Source organism: Sarcophilus harrisii, chromosome 3, assembly GCF_902635505.1.
Source record: "Sarcophilus harrisii chromosome 3, mSarHar1.11, whole genome shotgun sequence".
NCBI lineage: Eukaryota > Metazoa > Chordata > Mammalia > Dasyuromorphia > Dasyuridae > Sarcophilus > Sarcophilus harrisii.
Window position 1 is genome coordinate 566,250,791 of NC_045428.1, and position 23,697 is coordinate 566,274,487.

At 43.6% G+C, this 23,697-nt stretch overlaps 1 protein-coding gene across 1 annotated transcript in view; it reads right to left on the bottom strand.

Annotated features, from left to right (window-relative positions):
• The window catches only part of ARHGEF10L (Rho guanine nucleotide exchange factor 10 like), a 219,278-nt gene that overhangs the window by 38,956 nt on the left and 156,625 nt on the right, over window positions 1–23,697 (bottom strand). Inside the window, 5 exon segments of the mRNA XM_031962751.1 lie at window positions 137–282; window positions 6,749–6,903; window positions 7,709–7,932; window positions 9,407–9,493; window positions 20,286–20,407. Coding sequence (XP_031818611.1) covers window positions 137–282; window positions 6,749–6,903; window positions 7,709–7,932; window positions 9,407–9,493; window positions 20,286–20,407 — 734 coding nt within the window.

Below are 23,697 nucleotides of genomic sequence, written 5' to 3' on the forward strand. Positions count from 1 at the left end.
AGCTGTTGCTCACTGACGAGGGGAGGAACAAATGGAAGTTTATAGAACGGGGACCAGTTTATATATGGAAGCCCAGTCCCACAAGCTAGAGGTTAGGAACAAGAGGGAGCAGATGAAGCCAGGCAGAGGCTGGTACCTGAGTCTGTAAAGTCGTAGCATCCAGCACAGTGACCTGGTGTCCACAACTGGCCCACACAGCATCCTCCAGGCTCAGTAAGGTTCGGATGGGTCCTGGCCCCACGGTCAAGCACGTTGGTGGGCTCTCCATCTCCCAGAGGCCACCTGAGAAAAAAGATTCAGACATTATAAAATGCTGCTTAGAACATAAAATGATAGAGATGGAAGAATACTTGGAACATAGAATGTCAGAGCTGGGAGCGCCCTTAGAACCCAGGAGGTCACAGCTGGGAGGAACCTTAGAGCCCAGGAGGTCAGAGCTGGGAGGACCCTTAGAACCCAGGATGTCAGAGCCAGGAGGGCCCTTAGAACCCAGGAGGTCAGAGCTGGGAGGGCCCTTAGAACCCAGGAGGTCAGAGCTGGGAGGGCCCTTAGAACCCAGGAGGTCAGAGCTGGGAGGGCCCTTAGAACCCAGGAGGTCAGAGTTGGGAGGACCCTTAGAACCTGGGATGTCGGACCTGGAACCAACTTCTCCAAAAATGTTGTTTCATTTGTCCATTTCCAGAGACGGCGTTATCTGCACCTCGTTGCCCACAAGGTCTGTCTAGAAGGCGAACCCCAAGGCTTCGCTCTTGGTCCAACTGTCCCTTTGGCGTTCTCATGGACACATCCCATGGCTCACTCCCCTCCACACCCCTGCAGACCTGGTACCGGCCGAGGCTCCCCATTTCAGGGGAAGGGAGCCTTCCAGAAGGAATTACACCCCCTCCCCCTCCCCAGAGCATGGACAGTTAGCAGATGTTGGGATGAGATGCTGAGAGACAGAAGAACCTGGGGAGATGTGAGGACCAGCCCTGCCCTCTAGTGGTGGGAGAGAGCATGGTAGCCCCAGAGCCAGCATTGGTCCCTCAGCTTCCCTTACCAGCTCCACCCCAATCTGTGAATGAGGAACCTGAGCCCCCTTTGTCCCAGGGTCACAAGGAGTGGGGGGCAGACGGAGGGCAGATGGGAACCCTCCTGGTTCTGGGAGGAATGGGGAGGACAGGGGGCTGGGAGAGTTAGGAGACCAAGTCTTAGGCTCGCCTCTGCCACTAAGCTGCTGTCAGTGTGCCCTCCCAGCTCCACAGAAACCTCTCAGCCTCAGTTTCCTCTTCAGTAATAAGTAGGCTGGTCTGGCGGCTCCAAGGCCCCTCCAGCCCTGAGTACCATCCTCCCAAGCACGGAGCAAGTCCTTGGAGATGACGCTAAATTCATCGTCTCATTTTAGGGGGGAGGAAAAACAACGTACAAGTGGTAGATGGGAGAGCAGGGACCGTGCCCCCTTGGCTTGACCACCTGGGTGCTTCCCACTATATCACCAAATGAGAGGACTGGAGGGGAAAGGATGCCTCATTGTTTTCCCAAGCAAGCTGCTTCTCCTAGGCTTGGGGAGGGGGGTGTAGTTCGGGGCTTTCCAGCCTGATGAGTGGGGGAGAGGTAGGCATGAAGGATCCCATCCTGAAGCAAAGCCTTCTGGGAGCAACCAGGGAAGCCCTGGGGAGAGCATCCCCTTTCTGTTAGAAAAGAGCCAATGTGACGTTTCAGTCCTGCTGCAGCAGTAACAGGCTACAGGGCTCAAGCTCATTCCTCAAGGCCTTCTTTAGGAGGGGAATCTCTGGTACAGAAAAACAAAACATTGCCCTGGGGGTCAGGAACTTGGCTGCCCCTAGGTCGCTGTTAGTATTCCTTCCCTTCAGTAGGTCCCCTTTCCTCTTCTATAAATTCGGAGGATTGGACTCTAGGATCTCCAAAGTCCTTTTCAAGTCTAAAAACTAGTTCCTGTTACCCCATGGTCCTATTTTGCAAAAGAGGCTTAAAGTGACAAAGCCAGGATTTGATTGCAGGCCTTCTGGCTTCAAATCCAGTTTTCTTTCCATACATTTGCTGCCCACCTTTGTTCATTGGGGGGGAGCATTTCTTGGTATCCCCAGTATTTAACATAGCACCTGGAACAGGTGCTGAATTGCTGAATGCTTATTGACTTCCTAATGAAGGCAAGAGTGTCCTTTTCTGAGGGACTCCAAGGGGCTTCTGAACTGCACCCCCTCAGGATACCCTGGCCGGCCCAGCCCTCGTTGGTTCACCTTGCTGCCCCTCCAGTGCTAGCTCTCACACATAGTATGACAGCCCATCCATCTAGCTGCTGCAACCCGGCCTGTCATCAACTCTGCAGAGCCAGATTAAGGGAGATGAAAGCCCTGTCTCAGGAAAGGCACCTTCATTTGGGGAGCGGGAGTTCCCCTCCCACAGGCTGGAAGGAGACCATCTCACCCCCTAGGCACGGCAGGCCAAGCTGAGCAGCCTATTAGAGCAAGTCTGAAAAGGGGGAGCTGAAAGCAAGATCCAGGGGTGAGCTGGAGAAGCACTTGGTGCTGGGGGCAGAATAGAGAGCAGACATTACCTGGGCACACAAAAGTGCCCTCTGCCCATCAACGTCAGGAACTCTGATGTTACGTCCCAGTTTCACTACGTACTTACTATTTATGTTTAAAAATGTGGCTTCAAGAAAACGCTATCAGTTCTTCAGATCTCAGTTTCCTGATTTGGAAATTAGGGGATGGAAATTGAAGATCAATAAGCCTGTTTTATCTCTGATATATAATATCCTAAGGTCCTTCTTGGCTCTAACACTCTTATGTTCTAAGGGCTATTCTAGTTCTGTTATTACATGTTCTAAGATGGCTTCTAGCTCTGACATTTCATGTTTTGAAGTCTCTCCCAACTCTTTCCTAATGTTAATATCTTTCCCCATTTATGTTCTCAGGACCCTCCAAGCTCTGACCTCCTGGGTTCTAAGGGCCCTCCCAGCTCTGACCTCCTGGGTTCTAAGGACCCTCCCAGCTCTGACCTCCTGGGTTCTAAGGGCCCTCCCAGCTCTGACATCCTGGGTTCTAAGGGCCCTCCCAACTCTGACATCCCATGTTCTAAGGGCCCTCCCAGCTCTGACCTCCTGGGTTCTAAGGGCCCTCCCGGCTCTGACATTCTGTGTTTGAAGGGCCATCCTCATCCAACATCATGTAGTTCTGTGATCACGTACATGAGTGAAATTATCTCTGGAATCTATGGATTGCTGATTTTAATCACTGACTACCTGCAAAGCTCCCAGAGTCCAGAAGGCCAATTAAATTAGGTTAAGACATTATCAGCCTACTAAAATTGATGGATAGATGGATGGATGGAAGGAGTGAGGAAGGGAGAGAGGGAGGGATAGGCAGATGAATGGATGTATCCATGCAGTTACCACAATAAAGTTTTGCTCTCCCTCACAATTAGCATAAGTACAGACTAATTCCCCAAAGAGAAGGTCAGCACAGGCCAAGAAGACCATACCACCTCATCATAAAATCTCAAATTTCGAAAGAAGCAAAGAGCAACTGGCCTGACCTCTCCCTGAAGCATCAAAGCAAGAAAGGTAAAAACTGAAAGCTCATCTTGTTCAAGGTAAACAGTTTTTCTTTTCAAGTCCCAGTTTCTTTTAAGTGGCGAGTTATCTAGTTGATATGCAAGGCCCTTCACAGTTAAATACTCTAATCCCTCCCAGCTCTGACATTCTGTGCTCTAATGACCTTCTCAGATTAGACATTAGACATTCTAAGATCTAACCAACCCCTGACATTACAGGTTCAAAGTCCTTCCCACCTTTGACCTCCCGTGTTCTAAAGGCCTTCCCATTTCTGACCTCCTGGGTTCTAAGGGCCCTCCCAGCTCTGACCTCCTGGGTTCTAAGGGTCCTCCCAGCTCTGACACCCTGGGCTCTAAGGGCCCTCCCAGCTCTGACCTCCTGGGTTCTAAGGGCCCTCCCAGCTCTGACCTCCTTGGTTCTAAGGGCCCTCCCGGCTCTGACCTCCTGGGTTCTAAGGGCCCTCCCAGCTCTGACCTCCTGGGTTCTAAGGGCCCTCCCAGCTCTGACCTCCTGGGTTCTAAGGGCCCTCCCAGCTCTGACCTCCTGGGTTCTAAGGGCCCTCCCAGCTCTGACCTCCTGGGTTCTAAGGGCCCTCCCAGCTCTGACCTCCTGGGTTCTAAGGGCCCTCCCAGCTCTGACCTCCTGGGTTCTAAGGGCCCTCCCAGCTCTGACCTCCTGGGTTCTAAGGGCCCTCCCAGCTCTGACCTCCTGGGTTCTAAGGGCCCTCCCAGCTCTGACCTCCTGGGTTCTAAGGGCCCTCCCAGCTCTGACCTCCTGGGTTCTAAGGGCCCTCCCAGCTCTGACCTCCTGGGTTCTAAGGGCCCTCCCAGCTCTGACCTCCTGGGTTCTAAGGGCCCTCCCAGCTCTGACCTCCTGGGTTCTAAGGGCCCTCCCAGCTCTGACATCCTGGGTTCTAAGGGCCCTCCCAGCTCTGACCTCCTGGGTTCTTAAGGGCCCTCCCAGCTCTGACCTCCTGGGTTCTAAGGGCCCTCCCAGCTCTGACCTCCTGGGTTCTAAGGGCCCTCCCAGCTCTGACCTCCTGGGTTCTAAGGGCCCTCCCAGCTCTGACCTCCTGGGTTCTAAGGGCCCTCCCAGCTCTGACCTCCTGGGTTCTAAGGGCCCTCCCAGCTCTGACCTCCTGGGTTCTAAGGGCCCTCCCAGCTCTGACCTCCTGGGTTCTAAGGGCCCTCCCAGCTCTGACCTCCTGGGTTCTAAGGGCCCTCCCAGCTCTGACCTCCTGGGTTCTAAGGGCCCTCCCAGCTCTGACCTCCTGGGTTCTAAGGGCCCTCCCAGCTCTGACCTCCTGGGTTCTAAGGGCCCTCCCAGCTCTGACCTCCTGGGTTCTAAGGGCCCTCCCAGCTCTGACCTCCTGGGTTCTAAGGGCCCTCCCAGCTCTGACCTCCTGGGTTCTAAGGGCCCTCCCAGCTCTGACCTCCTGGGTTCTAAGGGCCCTCCCAGCTCTGACCTCCCGGGTTCTAAGGGCCCTCCCAGCTCTGACACCCTAGGCTCTAAGGGCCGATTAGCTTCCAGTTCTGGACCAAAACAAAGGAAATCTCTCTGAAATCAAGAGGATGGAGGAGAAGAGAGCGCCCTTCACAAGAGCCCACCCTGGACTCTTGGACCTCACTCCCTCCAGCTTCTCCATCCCGCTTGGCTGAGACTCCACCTCTAACTCCCTGCTTCCCCAGCCAGTGATCCTTTCAGTGCCCAATGTAAGGGTCAGGTAAGACATGGACCCCAAGTCTGTCCATAGTTTGAGGGTCAGGCATGGAGGAGACGGAGAAAAAGGGCCTGTTACACTGTGCCCAGCCCAATAAGGAGGCGAGAGCAGACTAGGAACAGAAAAGTTAGAATCGTTGGTCGAGATCTCTGAGGATCTAAGCACAAATTTACATTCACACGCACACTCTGTCTGATGGTGAAAGGGTATTTTTCCCCTCCCTCTTCCCCCTTTAATTAAAAACTATAAATGCCTTATCAAAAGCTAATTAAAAATACCAACATACTGCCAAGTGGCAAAAAAAAAAAAAACAAAAAAAAGCTCAGTACAAATATCCGTTTATAACCCTGCAACAGGCTGGGATGACACAGCAATTAGAGCCGCAGTGAAGGGGAAAAGGAAGGCAATAGGATCTATGGCCATCGTCCTCCCCATCGGAAGGATTGATCGTTCTCCGGCCCAGGCTCTGCTCCCGAGTGCTTGGCTCCCTCCTGCCACTGTCGGCCAATCGGAGAAGCGCGAGGGCCTCGGAGCCCCCACCCCACCCAGCGCAGCCCTGACAGCTGGTCGGTTCTCCGCTGGCCAGGAGAGCCCAGGACTGCTGCAAGTAGCTGGTTCCCTCCTTGGGAAGCTTCGGTTGTTACAAAGTCCTTGCTAGGTTTGAGTCAAAATCCCCCTCTCTGTTCCTGAGAGAGAAACCAAAGAAATGTGGAATCCCGATGGCAGGAGATCTTGAGGAGCTACTGCACTGGTCAGTGTCTGGGAGGAGGATTTCTGCCTCCGATCCCCACCTGCCCTCCCACCCCACCAGCCAGGGGTGCAGTGTTATGTGGTAGAACCCAAGGGTTCTAAGAATCTTAGAAATGATCCTGTCCCATTCTCAGCTGAAGCACAAGTCTCAGAATGACCAATATCTAATGTCAGAGGTAGAAGATTCCTTGAATCAGAGACTGTCAGAGCTAGGAGGGTCTTTAGAACCCAACAGATCAGGGCTGGGAGGGCCCTTAGAACCCAGGAGGTCAGAGCTGGGAAGGACTTTAGAACATAATGTCAGCTGGGAGGGACTTCACACTGGCCACCCTTCTCACTTCCATCTCTTAGAATCCCTCATTTTCATCAATACTCAGAAAGAGCCACCTTCCTTGGGAAGTCGTGGTGCTCCCACCATTTACTCCTGCCCTTCTCCCAGAAATCACTTTGTAAGCAGGGCTTACTTACTTCAGGACATGTTGTCCCTTCCCCTCAATGGCACGTGAGGGGCCGAGGGGCCCTGACCCACCCATTATTTGCTTTGTGTCTCCAATGTCCAGCACAACGACTGGCACAGAGTAGATCTGATTGCTCTGAAATGAAATGTGATTGAACTAGAGTCCCCTGAGCAGAACAGAATGAGTAGCGGTAACCAGGTAACCAGGAGCCCCAGGTATTTACACGCCTCTCCCCCTTCCCCTCAGCCCATCCATCCTCACCGCTGCTCTGGGGGTAGGCAGCAACAGTCCCATCCTGTAGGCCAGCAAAGAGGTAGTGGGGGCTGTAACAGAGGCATAGGACAGGCTGTAGTCCGGGGCTCTTGCAGGAGGCCAAGCACTGGGTCCCTGTGTCCACACTGCCGTACACAAGGATGCTGGGGAGAGACAGAGAGAAGACTCAGCTTTGAAACACCTTGTAACCTTTTCCCATATAATCTGACCCAAAGAGGATGGTCTCTTCTGGGTCGAGAACTCCTTTATCAGTGTCTGATGAAGGCTATGGATATCCCTTTGCAGAAGGTTTTTTAATGCATAAAATAAAACATGGAGAGTTACAAAGGAAACTAATTATATTGAAAAAAAATGTCATTTTTTTCCTCATCCAAGTTCACAAATAACTGAAATCTGGACCCCAGGTTAAGACCCTGGATCTGGACAGATCTGACACAGATGTGGTCTAGTTTCTAGAAAGGCAAGAAATTGAGTCTCAGAAGCTGTAAAAATACGGACCTCACTTTCCCTATCTGTGAAAAGGAGATGACAATGCTTGCCCTGGCTCACAGGACTATTTTCCAGTGGCTTGAAGGAGATAATCATGAAAAATATAAGGAGACCGATAGATAGACCAACAGATACATACACACACGTAAGTATGCAATGAGAGTAACCAAATAAACACCATCTCAAAAAGGTTGCGTCAATACGTGAACACCAATCTCCATATGTCCCTTTTACTTACCTGTCCAAAACACTACTGACCCTGACCCCCCTTCCCTTTCATGTGATATGTTCCCCTGCAAAAGAAGGGGGCTGCCTTATTTGATTATATTTCTGTCTCTAGACCTTAGCACAATGGTTGGCACATAATAAGCAATTAAATGTTTTTCCTTTCATTTGTCCATCCATTAGACCCAATCCTAAGATCAGAAACTACAATGTGACCACCCCAAGTCCTCTCACCTCCCGTCCTGAAGCCCGAGGCAGATGGTTGGATGTACCACAGATGAGGGGTCGGGGGCCGGCCTGCCCGATTCTTGGTCCTCCTCCTCCTCGTTCTTCTCTGGAATGTATTCCATGCAGAGCACAGGGGAGGCCACAGGGAAGGACTTGACCATTCTAGGTGTGGGCCGGTTCAGGGAGAAGATCTCCACCTGGCCACCAGCACCGTCCTGGCCACCAGCAACCTGAAAGGACAGAGAGACAGAGAGGGCTGACCAGAGAGATATGGGAGCAAAAACAGCAGAAGCAATGGACCAGTGTCCTCAAGTTGCCTCCCTCCGTGGGCTCTGGAGTAGGAAAGGCTAGAGTGAACAAGGTGAATCATCATTCTGTTGGGTCTAGGATTCAGTCTGAAGGCTCCTCTGAAGAGAGTTTGAATACCTGTTGATTCATTATTGTGTAACTTTGGATCTATTACTTCCCAATGGAGTTCAGTTTCTTACTCTGTAAATGAGGACACTGGCTCATGGAATCATACATTGAGCTGTCAGGGATCTCACAGATCTTCCTTCTAGTATTCCCATTTTATAGATGAAGATATTAAACACCTGCCTCACTTTCCACTCCACAGCCATCTGAGTCTAGTGTACAGATAGAGATCAGGACGACTGAAGATGATTCTGGAGGCAATGGAAGAGCTTGACTTTTTCTAGCTGAGATTTTCAACAGGTCTCAGTTTGATTACCAAAGCTAGTCAATAGGTGGAGACCACACCTATTTAGTGATTAAAACTAGTCAGTAATTGAGGCAAAGAATCTCCTCCTTCATTTAATTTTTTAAAAAAATCTAAATAAAGAAATGAATAAATCTGGGAGGGGAAGATTCTCAGACAAATGATGCTATTTACATTTAAACTGAGTCAATCAGGATCCAATGACTGAATGGAGCTTGGGTTAAGACCTACGGATGGCCAAATAGAATCAGATTGGTTTAAGACATGGTCCTTAAGAAAGAAATTTAGCCAGGAAACTCCAAGATATCTTGAAAGGGTTCAGAGGTGAAAAAGAGAAAAAAAAATTCGCTTTCAAGACAGGGAAAAGGAGGGAGGGAAGGAAGAAGGGAGGAAATGAGGAAATTAGGAAAAAAAGAAGGAAGGAAGGAAGGAAGGAAGGAAGGAAGGAAGGAAGGAAGGAAGGAAGAAACAGATGGAGGAAGGGAGAGAGGAAGGAAGGGAGGGAAGGAAGGAGGGAGGGAAGAAGGGAGGGAGGGAGGGAAGAAGGAAGGGAGGGAGGAAGGAAGGAAGGGAGGGGGGAAGGAAGGAAGAAAGGAAGGAAGGAAGGAAGGAAGGGGAAGGAAGGAAGGAAGGAAGGAAGGAAGGAAGGAAGGAAGGAAGGAAAGGAGGGAAGGAAAGGAGGGAAGGAAAGGAGGGAGGGATGAAGGAGTCTTCCAACTAACCAATGCCATGACACGCAAGTGAGGACATGCATTTGTAAAGTGACTGCTTGTGTTGAGGCCTACAATTTTAATACCTCACCCTGCTCCCTGATACCCACCAGTTTGAGCTTTTAAAGACAAAAATTAGATTCTGAAAACATCAATAGGATCTAGAACCAAATGCTTCAATATTTCCATCCAGGGGATCAGTCCTTTCTTCCCTGTACTGAGATAAAAAGGGAACCTGCTGTGTTATGAACATAGAGGTAAGAGGATAGGACTTACCCAGAGGTAGCCTTGAGGAAGGGATGTGCTGACTGCAGAGAAGCCCAGGAGAGGGGAGTGGACTGGACTGTGGATCAGGGACCTGAGCTGAGGGTAGAGAGAAGGAACAAAGTAGATGATTAAATAATGTTTGTTGAATGACTGATTGAATGAGTGCTGAAGATACAATGAGTCCATATTGCTGCAGACATCAACATATAACAGAACCTAGTCTTTGATCAACCCTTCCCCTCCCCAACAGATAAATCACTAAATCATTGACCTTCTGATTCGAAAAGGACCTCAGGGCTCATCTAATCCAACCCCCTCATTTTGAAGATAAGAAAGAAGGCAAACAAGAAATAAAATGTAGTGAATGATCAGTATGAAAGTGTGGGTTTTAGACTCTATTCTGTCATTAAATTTGGGCAAGTGACTTACCCACTACAGAAGAAAAACATTTCTGCTTGAAATAAGAGGTAAAAATATGGAGAAAGATTCTCAATAGCTTTGAAAATAACTCCCTCTAAACAGAAAGATTTCAAATTTGTCTAATTCAAACAAATTAAAATTATTTTTAGCAGTCAGAGGATAGAAATTTCTTCCAAAAAGCCTACTTCCTCCTTTACAAAATGTAGGGCTTGGATTAGATGGTCTCTAAAAGTCTTCCTACCTCTAAAATTCTCTATTCTAAAGTTCCTATCCCTACCTCACCCCCCACTCCCAGCTCTGACATTATCTTCCTAGTGCTGACATTCTGTGTTCTAAGCTCGAATATAAGTTTATTATTATCCAAATTTCCCATCATTAAAACCAATTTATTTTTTAAGTCATTATATTCATAGCAACAACTACTACTGCTGATAGAAACATCATCATGGCTCTCCCCTTATAAACCACAGCATTTGCGCTGCCCATCATCATTAATAACCTCTATAGCCTCTGCCCCCAGCTAGCAGTGAACAATTAAGACACAAGTTGGCCAAAGCCTGGCTTTCTTTATCTCTGGCTAAATATCATGAAGGCCCTACGCTGTTACATTTTAGAAAGGGATCTGGGTCTTTCGTGCTCTTCTGTGCATGAGATATGCCATTCCCTCCTGCAAGAAGGATGGATGCTATCAAAGCCAATGTTCTCCTTCCCCAGGAAGGACTCAGAGACAGATGTTTTAGGGCTCCTGTATTACTGTTAATTTCTCTTAGGGCATGTACTGCCCTCTCCTGGTGTCAGGATGACCAAGACTACACAGGATTCCAATACAGGGTTTGAACTTTCTAACAAAGGAAGCAAGTATTTCATATGTAACAGTTCTATAGAGGACCTCAGACATCATCCAAAATCAAGCCTCTTGTTTTCCTGAAGAGGAACTTGAAGCCTAGAGAGAAGGGATTTGCCTAAGTTTCATATAGTTTAACAAATAAAAATGCTGAGATTTGAACCCAGATCCTCTATCTCCCAAATCTACTTATTTCTAAAAATCAAAGAAATCATAAAGAAAAAAAAACAGATGAAAAAAGCAACTCTGCTGAGTTCTCACTCAACTCTTTTTCTTTGTTCCTCCTCTTATCAGCATATGTCACAACATATAAGCCTGTTTGAGGAGGTCTAGACTCTCCCAGCTTTTAATTAGTTGCTTTACAGGCCACATTAGGGTAGAAAAGAGGCCCATGATCTCATAAGTCCAAATGACTGCCCTTCCACTGACTTCCATTCATTGACCCTGACTTTCAGGACATCAGTCTTTCCTTACAAAAGTGGTTTCTCCTTATTAGAATGTAAGCTACTGCTGATTAGAGAAATGCAAATGAAAACAATTCTGAGGTACCACCTCATACATCTCAGACTGGCTAAGATGACAAGAAAGGATAATGATGAATGTTGAAAGGGATGTGGGGAAACTGGGACACTGATGCATCGTTGGTAGAACTGTGAAATGATCCAACCATTCCAGAGTGCGATATGGAACTATGCCCAAAGGGTTATAAAAGTGTGCATATTCTTTGATCCAGCAGCGCCATTACTTGGTCTACATCCCAAGGAAATCATAAAGGAGGGAAAAGAACCCACATGTGCAAAAAGTTTTGTGTAGCTCTTTTTGTGATAGCAAAGAATTGGAAAAGGAATGAATGCTCATCGATTGGGGAATGGCTGAACAAGTTGTGGTACCTGAAGGTAATGGAATATTATTGTTCTATAAAAAAATGATGAACAAGCTGATTAACGAAATGCCTGGAAAGATTTACATGAACTGATGCTGAGCGAAACAAGCAGAATCAGGAATACATTGTACACAACTACAGCAAGAATGTGGGATGATCAACTATGAAAGGCTTGGTTCTTCTCAATGGTTCAGATCCAAAGCAATCCCAATAGACCTTGGACAGAAAATGCCATCTGCATCCAGAAAAAGAACTGAGGAGACTGAATGTAAATCAACACATGCTTTGTTCACTTCTTTTTTCGTTTTTTTCCGTCTCCCATGGTTTTTATCTTTTGCTCTGATTTTTCTCTCCCAACATAATTCATAAAACAATATGTATCAAAAATAAACAAAAAAAGAATATAAGCTACTTAAGGGCAAGATCTGTCTCCCTTTTGTATTTGTATCCCCAATATTTAGCATAACAAGGTGAGTTCTTAATAAATGCTTCTTCCTTCCTTCCTTCCATCATTCATTAGTCACAGATACCTTTTTACTTTCCTAGATCAATTGCTCTGCCTCCCAACCTGTGCTAACATCTCACACTTTTATAGCCAGAGCTTGTATTCTGCCTGGCATCGCCCTTGAGAACTCAGGGTCAGCTCTGTGACCCCTTGAAGCATCACAAGTCAAATTTAGTGTAGAGCCTTATACACAACAAACCTTTCATAAAGGTCGAATTGAAACGGAACCATCCAAGTGCCTCAGCATACCTCCCCAGCATTCCCTGGAGAATCCGACTCAGCCCTTTGGTCTAATTAAATCCAAACCTGAGGCCAGATTTTTAGAAAAAGGTACCATCTCCCAAACTCTATTCCCCTCCTCCTCCACAACTCATCTCCCTTCCTGAGGGGGGATGGAAGGAATACAAGGAGCCATAACCAGAAAGCCAACAATATTGCATCTGTTACTGGCAGTAATCGGATGGGGCCCTGACAATGTTTGGAAGACCTAATTCACTCTAATGATGGAAAGCTGATTGGGGCACAGCTGTACCAAAATAGAGTGAAATGAGAAGAGGGAGGGAAGACGTCACAGGAAATAAGTAACACAGGTGAGAGAAAGAGAAAAAGAAGGGGATGGGGGAGGAGAGAGACAGACAGAGAGAAAGAGACAGAGAGACACAGACACAGAGACAGAAGGGGATGGGGAGGAGAGAGACAGAGAGAGAGAAGAAAGATACAGAGAGAAAAACACAGAGACACAGAGAAAGAGAGAGAGACAGAGACAGAGAGACAAAGACACAGAGACAGAGAGAGACAGAAGGGGATGCGGAGGAGAGAGACAGAGAGAGAGAGAAAAAAGATACAGAGACACAGATACAGAGACAGAGACACAGAGAGACAGAGAAAGAGAAGGGGATGGGGGAGGAGAGAGACAGACAGACAGAGAGAAAGACACAGAGACACAGAGAGAGAGAGAGAGACAGAAGGGGATGGGGGAGGAGAGAGAGAGAGAGAGAGAGAGAGAGAGAGAGAGAGAGAAAGAGAAGAAAGATGCAGAAAGAAAGAGACAGAGAGAGAAGAGGAGAGAGGGGAGACAGACAGAGAGAGAGAAGAGGAGAGAGGGGAGACAGAGACAGAAAGAGAGACAGAGACAGAGAGAGGAGGGAAAGAGACAGAGATAGATAGAGATAGAGAGCTATCAGATTCAGAGCTACAGAGACAGAGAGACAGTCAGTCAAAAGTGCCCATATTCAACATTCCCACAAGCACAGCAGGATCCACCCCATCCCCAACAAGGTGGCACAGCCCTCCCCAGAAGCAAAGCTATTCTCAGCCTATATGTCTTTGTATTCCAGAAAGCTCCAAATGAGGATGTTGTGTGGGCCTCCCTGGAGCAAAGGAGCAGATGGTCGGCCCTCCCCCACCTGAGAGACATTCTTCTGGGGAGGACGGCATGCAGCCAAACCAAGTGTTAGAAAGGATGCATCACAGAGACTCTTCAAGGGAGCCCCATAGCCTTCAGATTCCCAATACAGAGCAGTGGGGCTGCTTCCTCCCCATCTCCCTAGCCTCCAGAGAGACCCACAAATTTAAGGAAGGGTGACCCAAAAAGAGTCCCAAACATAAAACCCTAGACTGAAAAAAATTGATTGAAAAAACTGAAAAAATCTCAGAGGTAAAAGTGACAGCAGTCAGAGGATCCAATTTGCTGATTAAAAATTTTTTAAAAACCAACAACCTGAAGGAAGTCCATCCAAGCATCCCTCTAGGATATTTCCTGGCAAATGGTCATCTGGCACGGAGCTTCTTAAATTTTTTCCAATAGCAACCCATTTTTACCTGAGAAATCTTTATGCGACCCCAAGAATATAGATATGCAAAATAGGTATACAAATCAAACATTCACTGATAATAAATAATAATTTTTCAACCCCCACTTCAGTTATGAGACTCCAGATGGGGTCTTAAACCACAGTTTAAGCAGCTGGGATCTATGACTTAGCAAAGTGTCTAACACACAGTCAGGGCTTAATAAATGTTTATTCTTGACTGATTGATTCCAGCCTTATACTGGTGACCCCCCCCCCCCCACTTGGATGATTCCTTGCTCTGGAGATGATCCATTCATCTCTTGGACAGCATTAATGGTTTTCCTAACACAGAGCTATAAGCTCCCTCTCTGGAGTTTAAACACATGGCTTGTGGTTCTGCTTCTCAACTCTATAGTGAGGTAAAATAAAACTAATCCAGCTCCCATTTGATAGTCCTTCAAATTAAAGTCAGATGGAGTCTGAATGCAGATCAAAACATACTATTTCCACTTTGGGGTTTTTTTCAGGCTTTTTTCCTTTTATTCTATTTTTTTTCACAACATGACTAATTTGGAAATATGTTTTATGCATATGTATAACGTATATCAGATTGCTTGCTATCTTGGGAGGGGGAGGGAAGGGATGGAAAAAATTTGGAACTTGAAACCCTTCAAAAACTGAATGTTGAACATTGTCTTTACATGTAATTGAAAAATAAAATACTATAAAATATATTTTTAAATATTAAAGCCCTCTTCCCCCTTACAAGGGACCAATTCCTGCTTCCCAAGCCACAACAGGGGAAGGTTAAAGTGCTTCTATAATTTCCTCAATTAATTAATTAAAAAAAAAGAATCGATTGAATATATCTCATTACTTGCATCAGGTGTGCTAAAAGCTTGTAGAGTGGGTAAGTCTGAGAGTCCACGTTGAAGAAGATCCCTCTGAGATCATCTGTTTTAACTTCCCATCTATTTCAAAAACCTTCCATTATTATCCCTACCAGGTTTTACCCAAGCCTTAAAGAAGCATCCCATAGCACAACCTACACTTGGCATGGAAGCATACATTATGGCCTTCAATTTCTTTTAAAATATAAATATAATATTTCTCTTAATTCTTTTAAAGTATTAAGCTAGAATGAATATATCGGTGTCATAACCTAAAGCCTTTATTTTCTTCCAAATGGAGAAAAAAAATTACATTTTCTTCTGACTAGGAGACAAAGCCAAGGAGACAGTGTCCTAATCACAAAGCTTTTGTTTCACCCTTATCAAAGACAATCAGTTCCTTCAAGAGAGCACAATTCAACCTTTGTTGAATCTTCCAGAAAATTAAGAAACTTTTGCTTGTGGTGACCAAAGTAGGAGAAGAAAAGAAGAAAAGTCTTTGTTTAATTCAATTAAGAGAAGTATCTCGAGTAGAGTTTCAACTATGATGCAAAAACAGAATCTCTTTATTAACCAAAGAAAGTATCACTTAGTGTAGTCCGGGACTCGGTTGAAAAAGGTGGCCATATTTTTAGGCCCTGGACATGATGTTGGTTTTCCTGCAAGTCATCACCTCCAAGGGTACATGAACCTCCTGACATTAACATTGCTATGGTTTTGCATGGTGAGTCAAGCCCTGAAGCTGAATTTTTTTATTCATATTTGAATTTTTTGTGTGTAATTTGCCTTTGTCTCCTGTACAATATAAACTCTAATTAGAAGAGGGTCAGGTCACAGGAAGGTTTTCCATTAGCAAAGAAAACTACCCTTTGCTCTTTCTTTCTAAGAAACCATGCTCAGATAGGTTATTAATAAATTTGTTTCTGGCAGCTCTGTGCCAAATGAGCAGTCTGCTGAGTTGTTCTTCCCAATGCAAAGCTCTTAATAGAAAGCTATAAGTGGATAAAATGCTGGGCCTGAAGTTAAAAAAAACCTGAGATCAAAACTAGTCTCAGATATTTATTAGTTATGTGATTCTGGGCAAGTAATTTGCCATTGCCTCAGTTTCCTTAACTGTAAAATGGAGATATTAATAGTTCCTACTTCCCAGGGTTTTTGTGAGGATCAAATGAGATAGAATAAAAGGTAAATTTTGCAAACCTTTCAAGCATTCTATAAATGATAGCTACTGCTGTGGTTGCTATTACTTCATTCGATACTGCACACAGTAGGCTTTTGGTGGGGAGGGGCAAAGCAATCAAAATTAAGAGACTTGCCCACATATAGCATAAGTCTGAGGGAGACTTTGAACTCAGGCCCTCCTGACTCCAGAGCTGGTGTCTATCCATTGCACCACATAGTAGGCATTTAAAACTTTAGTTCTATCTGCAAAATTGAAATGAATGACGGATAATGAGCTGAAATATGACTCCTTCTACCCACTGATCTTCATTCTTATCTCTGGAGACCCACAGTCTAGATGGAGTTGGGTTAGTTTGGTGGAAAGGATGTTGGATTGAGTCAGAGGTCCTGGATTGGAATCCACCTTCCCTTATTTTATGTACTCATGAACAGGTTCCTTAACATAATAGCCCTTGTCTTCTGGAAAAGGGATGTGTTGGAGCAAGAAGGAACTAAATTACCTGCAACTCTCTACCTGTGACTCTGTGACAGCCCTTCACGTATTGGTCAGTCAATCAATAAGCAATTATCTAGCACCTACTATGACTAGGCAACGTACTAAATACTGGGGCAAAAAATAGTCCTTGACGTCAAGGACCTTGAGATCTGAAGGCAGAGACAATAAACAAACATGTTTTGGAAATCCATAAAGACCTCCAGGTTTTAAGACAAGTGCCCAATGAAGAGATGGCCAATAAGGGCCAACCAGCAAGGTAGGATAAACTCCAAAAATCTGGTTTAGGCAATAAGACTCATAAATTGGGTATATGCCCTCAAGAAAGTCAAAAAAAGATCCAATCATATCAAAATATTCTACATATTGATAGGCACACAGTAGGTACTTAATAGATGTAAAGTGATTGAGTCAAAACAGAACTTTGAGAACAAAGCAATTGAAGTAATCTGGAAACAAAGTCCACGGACATCAACTGGGAAATGGATCCAAAAAACTCCAGTTTAGGAATATAATGGTAAATTATTATGCATAAAGAAAAGAGGAATTCAGAGAAATATGGGAAGTTCTTCTGATTGAACTGAGAAAGACCAGAATAAGCTAAACCAAGAAAAACCACAACAATTTAAAAGAAAAGACCATGAGGAGAAAGTCCAGCTCAGAATAAATAAAAACCTAATGGAGTCTCCAGAGAACAGATGATGATATATACTTTATTCTTTGTAGCAAAGAGGTAGAGGACTAGGAGGACAGGATCTTGCATACCCTGCTCTATGATCAGATTACAGAATACGTTTAAAAGGGTTTTTTGGTTCTGTTTTCTTTTGTTTGTCACAGGGGAGGGTTCACCCTGTTGAAAGAATAGAGCTAAAAACAGTTAATATTTCCATAGCACTTTAAGCTAGGCAAAGTTCTTTACATAGACTATCTCATTAGATCCTCCCAAGAACCCTGTGTGGCAGGTCCTATGATTCATCCCATTTTTCAGATGAGAAAGCTGAGGCTGAGAAGGGTTAAGTGATTTTTTCCTAGCATTTGAATTCTTGCCTTCCCAACTGCATGCTCTCTTGCTGCTTCAATGACAGTTGTAGAAGGGAGGAAAAAAGATATCAACAAAAAATGTTTTTTCTTTTAAATTACATTACTAGAGTTTTAGAAAGAAAGAAATAATTTGACAAGTGTGTCATTTTTTCATCATTTCTTTGAAAGGGAAATACCAATGAAAACAGAGAAGGAGGTAGAAAGAAAGATGCCTGTTGCTGATTGTAAAAAGGCGATATGAAGCCTTAGCAATACCTTCCCTGAAAGGACATTGGCTCTGATGTTTATTCTTTGTATGACTTTGGAAAAATCAATTCACTTTCCTGGACCTCCGTTTCCTTACCTGTAAAATCAATAAGTTAGACTAGATGATCTCTGGGTTCCCTTTCCTCTCTAAAGCCATGATCCTGTGACCCACATGTGGCTCCTAAGCCCTTTGACATTTATGAGGGAAAGGGAATTTCATCAAGTTTGGTCAAGTCATTTCTACATCGGACTTCAGTTTCCTCCTTGGCAAAATAAGGGATATTAGATAAACTCTAAGTTCTTTTTTAGCTCAAAAATTCTTTGTCCTAATGTCCCTTTCAACTCTTTCGGTATTCAAGGCTTTGACCGGCTCTGACAAGATGTTTTAGGTTCCCTCTCAACTGTTAAATGTTACAAGTTCCCTCCTAGCTCTGACATTCCATGTTCTAAGGCTCTCCCAGGTTTTTTACTCCACAGTCTAAAGTCCCTTCCAGCTCTATCATTCTAAGCTCTAAGGACCCCAGGGCAAGAAACCTGAAACTCAGTGTCTTATAATCAAGAAGGACGCCATGCAACAGCAATATTATACAATGATCAATTCTGATGGACGTGGCTCTCTTCAACAATGAGATGATTCGGACCAGTTCCAATGGTCTTATGATCAAAAGAGCCAAGTAAACCCAGAGAGAGGACTGTGGGAACTGAGTTTGGTTCACAACATAGCATTTTCACTTTTTTTGTTGTTATTTGCTTGGATTTTCTTTTCTGGTTTGATTTGATTTTTCTTATACAGTAAGATAATTGTATAAATATGTATGTATATATTGGATTTAACATATATTTCTACCATGTTTAACACATATTGGACTATTTGTCATCTAGGGGAGAGGGGTGGGAGAAGGGGGGGAACTGGAACACAAGGTTTTACAAGGGCTAATGTTGCAGAATTATCTATGCATATGTTTTGAAAAATAAAAAGCTTTAATTAAAAAAATTTTAAAAGAAGGATGCCATGCATTGGGCTAACTGGCTGATATTTCAGGCTCTGTGGCCACCTAGCATGCTCAGGATTAGTCACAGGGTAAGGCGTTTCTCTCAGCTCCCAGATTTCTTTGTGGTTCTCTTAAGGGCTTTGGAAGTCTTCAGGGCAGTGGCTTTGACCTGCCCCATTAGAGTTAATGGGGCCAATAAGATTTAGTCTTTGTTCTTATCTGCCACAAATTAAAATATTAAGACATCCTGACTGCCCAGTTAATTGGGACTTGGGAGAAAAGGCCAAATTCAACTCCTCGCCCAGTGCCAATATAACCCTTCTCCTGGGATGAGAACAACTTTATTATCCTAAGCAATCCAAAGCTCAGATACTGGATGCTTGCCCAGGAAGGTCAAAGAGGCAATATCTTACATCACTGGCTAGAAGGTTAAGATTGTCTATCCTGCTTCTATCACTGAATAATCTGATTGTGGTCCACTTTCAAGGAGGATGGGAAGTAATTCAGGTCAAGTCCAGAAACATTAATTAAGCACTCTTGCTAAGCACAAAGCATTGTCCTAGGATGGAAATAGCAGGCTATTTTGGGGGACCTAAGAGATAGCTATGGGCTTCTCCTCCTGTCCCTCATCATATGACATGGGAGGAAAGAGTAAAAATTAAGAGAATTTAGGGAAACTCCCCAAAGATATATTCTCCCATTTTCACAGCTGTTAATTGGTCATTTCTTCCATTTGGATGCTGGGAGCCAAAAGAAATCACAGAACCCCAGGACCACACATTTGCAAGAATATCTCTCAGAATTACCTGTTGACCCTTTAAAGTTCAAATCATGGGCCAGCTATGACAACTCAAATTAGAAAAAGAATCACCAGTACAAATAGAAGATATGGTTCTAACCTTCAAGAAGACAATGTTGGGAATAGAAGAAAATAATTATTTCCTTCAAGACTCAGTTTAAGTCACACCTCCTTTTTGAAGGCTTTCTTAATCTCTTCAAATACAATTGTGACCTCTCTCCCAAACTATCTTATTTATTCTGTATATGGCTAATCTAAGGGTGTTGCCTTTTCTAATAGAATTAAAGAACCATGAGGGCAAGAGCCGTTCCATTTATTGCACTTATATCCACAGCACTTGGTCCTTAGGAAATGGCTCATAGATGAATGATTATTGATTGACTGATTAAAGACCTAGCATGTGAAAAAAGACCAAAAAAGATTTACATTTCTTTGGTATGGAAAGAAAGAAGTAAAAAGAGGAAGGGATCAAATTTTTAAATCAAGAAGAAATGAGGAGAAAGTATCAAAATTGGAATATGAGAAAGGTATTAAAGGTAGAAAGAGAAAGATTTAGAAAAAAGTATATCTGGTACAAATCCAATAAGCAGAAATTATCCTGGATTTGGTGGGGAAACTGAATCACTAGGCAATAAAAGAGCCTACCTGGCATCATACTTTAAGTAGATAATAAAGCCTGTTCTCTTCCAACTCTCCACCCCCATGTTGTAACTCTGCCTTTTCAACAGTGTTTCTTTGCAAGAAAGAAAATACCTACTTCTTATATCTTTTTAGCATAGAAAGGCCAAGTTTCTACTCACCTGAAGGCTGAGGGTGCGAGACGAAAAGGCAGGGATGCAACAAGCCAAAATTGGGCACCAAAAGGGGGCTTTGCTCTTCTTGTCCTCATCAGGGCTCTTCCAGCCAGGCTGATTCTCCTCCCCTGGAGGACAAGGTAGGAAGGAGTTGGTTAGTTCTGGTGGGAGGAGTGCAAGAGCTATTTAAAATTCCTAAAAATTGTGATCATTCAAACACCTCTAGGATATAAGACCCTAGACCAATCCTAGGAGCATTACTCAACAAAGCAGTATGTTTCTGCAGTGTGTTTCTAAGATCTTAGGCCAGTATGGTTTCTCCCTCCATTGAGTCAAAGCCAAATGAAAGCAACAATTTCAGACTTGACAGAAATTAATTTTTCTATTTCCTTCATGGTTATTCTAAAATGCCTGGAAAATCTTCTAACCAATATTCTAGAAATTTGAAGTCAGAGGTAATTTCCTTAGAACAATTCATATATATATTTCTCCCTGTTTGTATATCAAGATATATATATTTTAGATTTATATATTTCTCCCTGTTTAGATATCAAGATATATAGATATACATATATATATTTAGGTAGATAGATATTTTTTAATATATGTTCTTGATATCTAAACAGGGAGAAATCAGAAAAAAGAAAACTATAGACTAAAATTAATCATGAATATCAATGCAAAATACTGACTTAAGAACAGACTAAAAATAATAAGAATGAGTCATTATCCCATAAATACATGGGATATGAATATGAAATATTAAGTGGAAAAAACCCAAGTTATTAATTAGCTATGCCCCCTCCCCAAGGAAAAAACCTGCTCTAAATCACTAATAACAATAGAAATGTAAATTAAAACACTAAAGTTCCAGCTCACACACATCAGATTAGCAAAAATGACAAAAAAAAGAAAATAACAATTGTTAAGTGGATATGGGAGAATAATCACACTGCTGCATTGTCATTAGACATGTTACTGTATAATCAGATCTATAACTATATATTAGTCTGGCAAATAATCTGAAACTATCCCCAAAAGTCACTGAAGTGTATACCCTTAGACCTCAATGATACCACTACCAGGTGATACTCATAAAAGGAAAATTATCCAAGAATGCAAAAGTATCTATAGTAGTGGTTTTTCGGTTGTGGCAAAAAACTAGAAACAAAGGTGGTTCCCATCAACTGAGGACTGGAGAACCAAGTTATGGTATCTCCATGAGAAAGGATAAAAGGAATGAATTCAGAAAAAACTGGTTTTCCATTTCCTTCTCTAGTTCATTTGACAGATGAAGAAACTGAGACAAACATGGTGAAGTGACATAGCCAGGGTCACATAACTAGTAAAAAATCATGAACCAATGAAGAGTAAAGAGAGCAGAATCAAAACAATTTATACAATGACAACACTGTAAAGAAAAGATCTGAGAACTCTGAATGTATTCACAAAATATGATCCTTATGTATAATATATGCATACATATACATATGTAGACACATACAAACATAACTAGATTTATAGATATATACAAGTACAAGACAACTGATGATGAAATGTGCTATCTACATCATGACAGGGAGGAGATGGTATGAAGGTACAGGAAGATATATACATTTTTGGAAAGATATATGTGGGAGATTTGTTTTCTAAAAGAATTTTATTTTAATTTTAAGAAATTGAATTGGAAAGGCTAATGGTGATAATGCAGGGGGAAAGGAGAGAAAAGATTATCACTGAAGCATTTTTTTAAAATCCATGAACAGAAAGAAGTTCAGAAGAAGACACAGATAAGAAGATTGGCATTGAAATTAATGTGTTAAATTTACTATACATTTATTTTTAAATATATATATAAATACAATCTAATATGATGATCAACTCTGATGGACTTGACTCTTTTCAACAATGAGGTGACTCACGGCAATTCCAATAGACATGTCATGGAGAGCCATCTGCATCCAGAAAGAGGGTTATGGGGACAGAATGTGCATCAGAACTTAGGATTTTCACCTTTTTGTGCTGTTTGCTAGCTTTTTCTTTTCTTTCTCTTTTTTCCCTTTCTGATCTGATTTTTCTTGTGCACCATAATAAATGTGGACATATGTATAGAAGAATTTCACATATTTAACACAGATTACTTGCTGTCTAGGAGAGGAAGAAAAGGGTAAGGGAGGGAGAAAAATTTGGAACACAGGTGACTGTTGAAAACTATCTTTGCATGTATTTTGAAAACAAAAGGCTAATATTGAAAATATAATCTATACAGATGAAATTCAGATTGACCTGCAATTGTTTTCTGTTCTTTATATATGGAAATGTTCAAGTTTGTTGGTGTTGTCATGTTCTGAATCACAAAGAATTAAGTGAAGAAAGGATATCAACTAGAAGGAACTTCAGAACAAAGATCATGAGACCTAAAAGCATCTTTACCAACAGCTAAAACTCAAAATGAAATTTAGCATTTCCAATAATAATAATAATACTAGCATTTCTATATCTCTTTAAGGTTTCTAAATTCACTTTAACAATATCTCATTCGCTCCTCCTTCAACTTCAGAGGTAGGTAGGATCCCCATTTTATAACTAACACTTGCATACAGCCAGTGTCTAAAGTAGTATTCAAACTCAGGTCTTCTTAACCTCAAGGCAAGCACTCCACTTTCTAAAGCTGGATGTCTCAGGTCTTTAGAACAGAAAATGTTAGATCTAAAAAGAACCCTTCACATCAAATAATTCAAACATTTAACAGAGAACTGGAGCCTAAAAGAAACTGAAGATCACAAAGCAAAATGACAGGCCATGACAGCCGTCTTCTGTCCCCAAGATTCTTCCCACTATCACTGAAGCAGCCTCCTCAAAGGCTTCTCCCTCAAGTCTTCCCTATGACATAATGAAAAATTCCCTTCCCATCTCCTTGTGAGCCTCACATTCCCCTTCCTCCCTGAGGTCCCCATCTCACTGACTGGTGGATCCACAAACCCATGACCCAACGGGGGTAAGAGGAACAGCCCTTGGACAGCCAAAGCCACGGGATCAGGTGCCCCTGAGGCACGAGCAGGCATTCTATGGATTCCCTGCAGTTCTACAGATCTGGGGCTCGGCAATCGCTAAATGATGTAGCGTCACTGATGGGAAGGAGAAGAAGGCTCATTAGCCAAGCCTCTGACAATGTGGACCTCCTCAGCAGAAGCACCAAAGAGCTGAGTTCCTAGGCAAAGATAATGAGATCAGCAAAGGGTCCCATGCCTTGCACAGCCACATGGTATCTAGAGTCCCAGGAGCTCCCGCTCTTCCAGGATCATCATCCTCAACCTCACCATCATCATCATCATCATCATTTTTGTTGTTGTTGAACCATTTCATGACACCATTTGGGGGTTTTTTTGGCAGATATACTGAATAGTTTACCATTTCC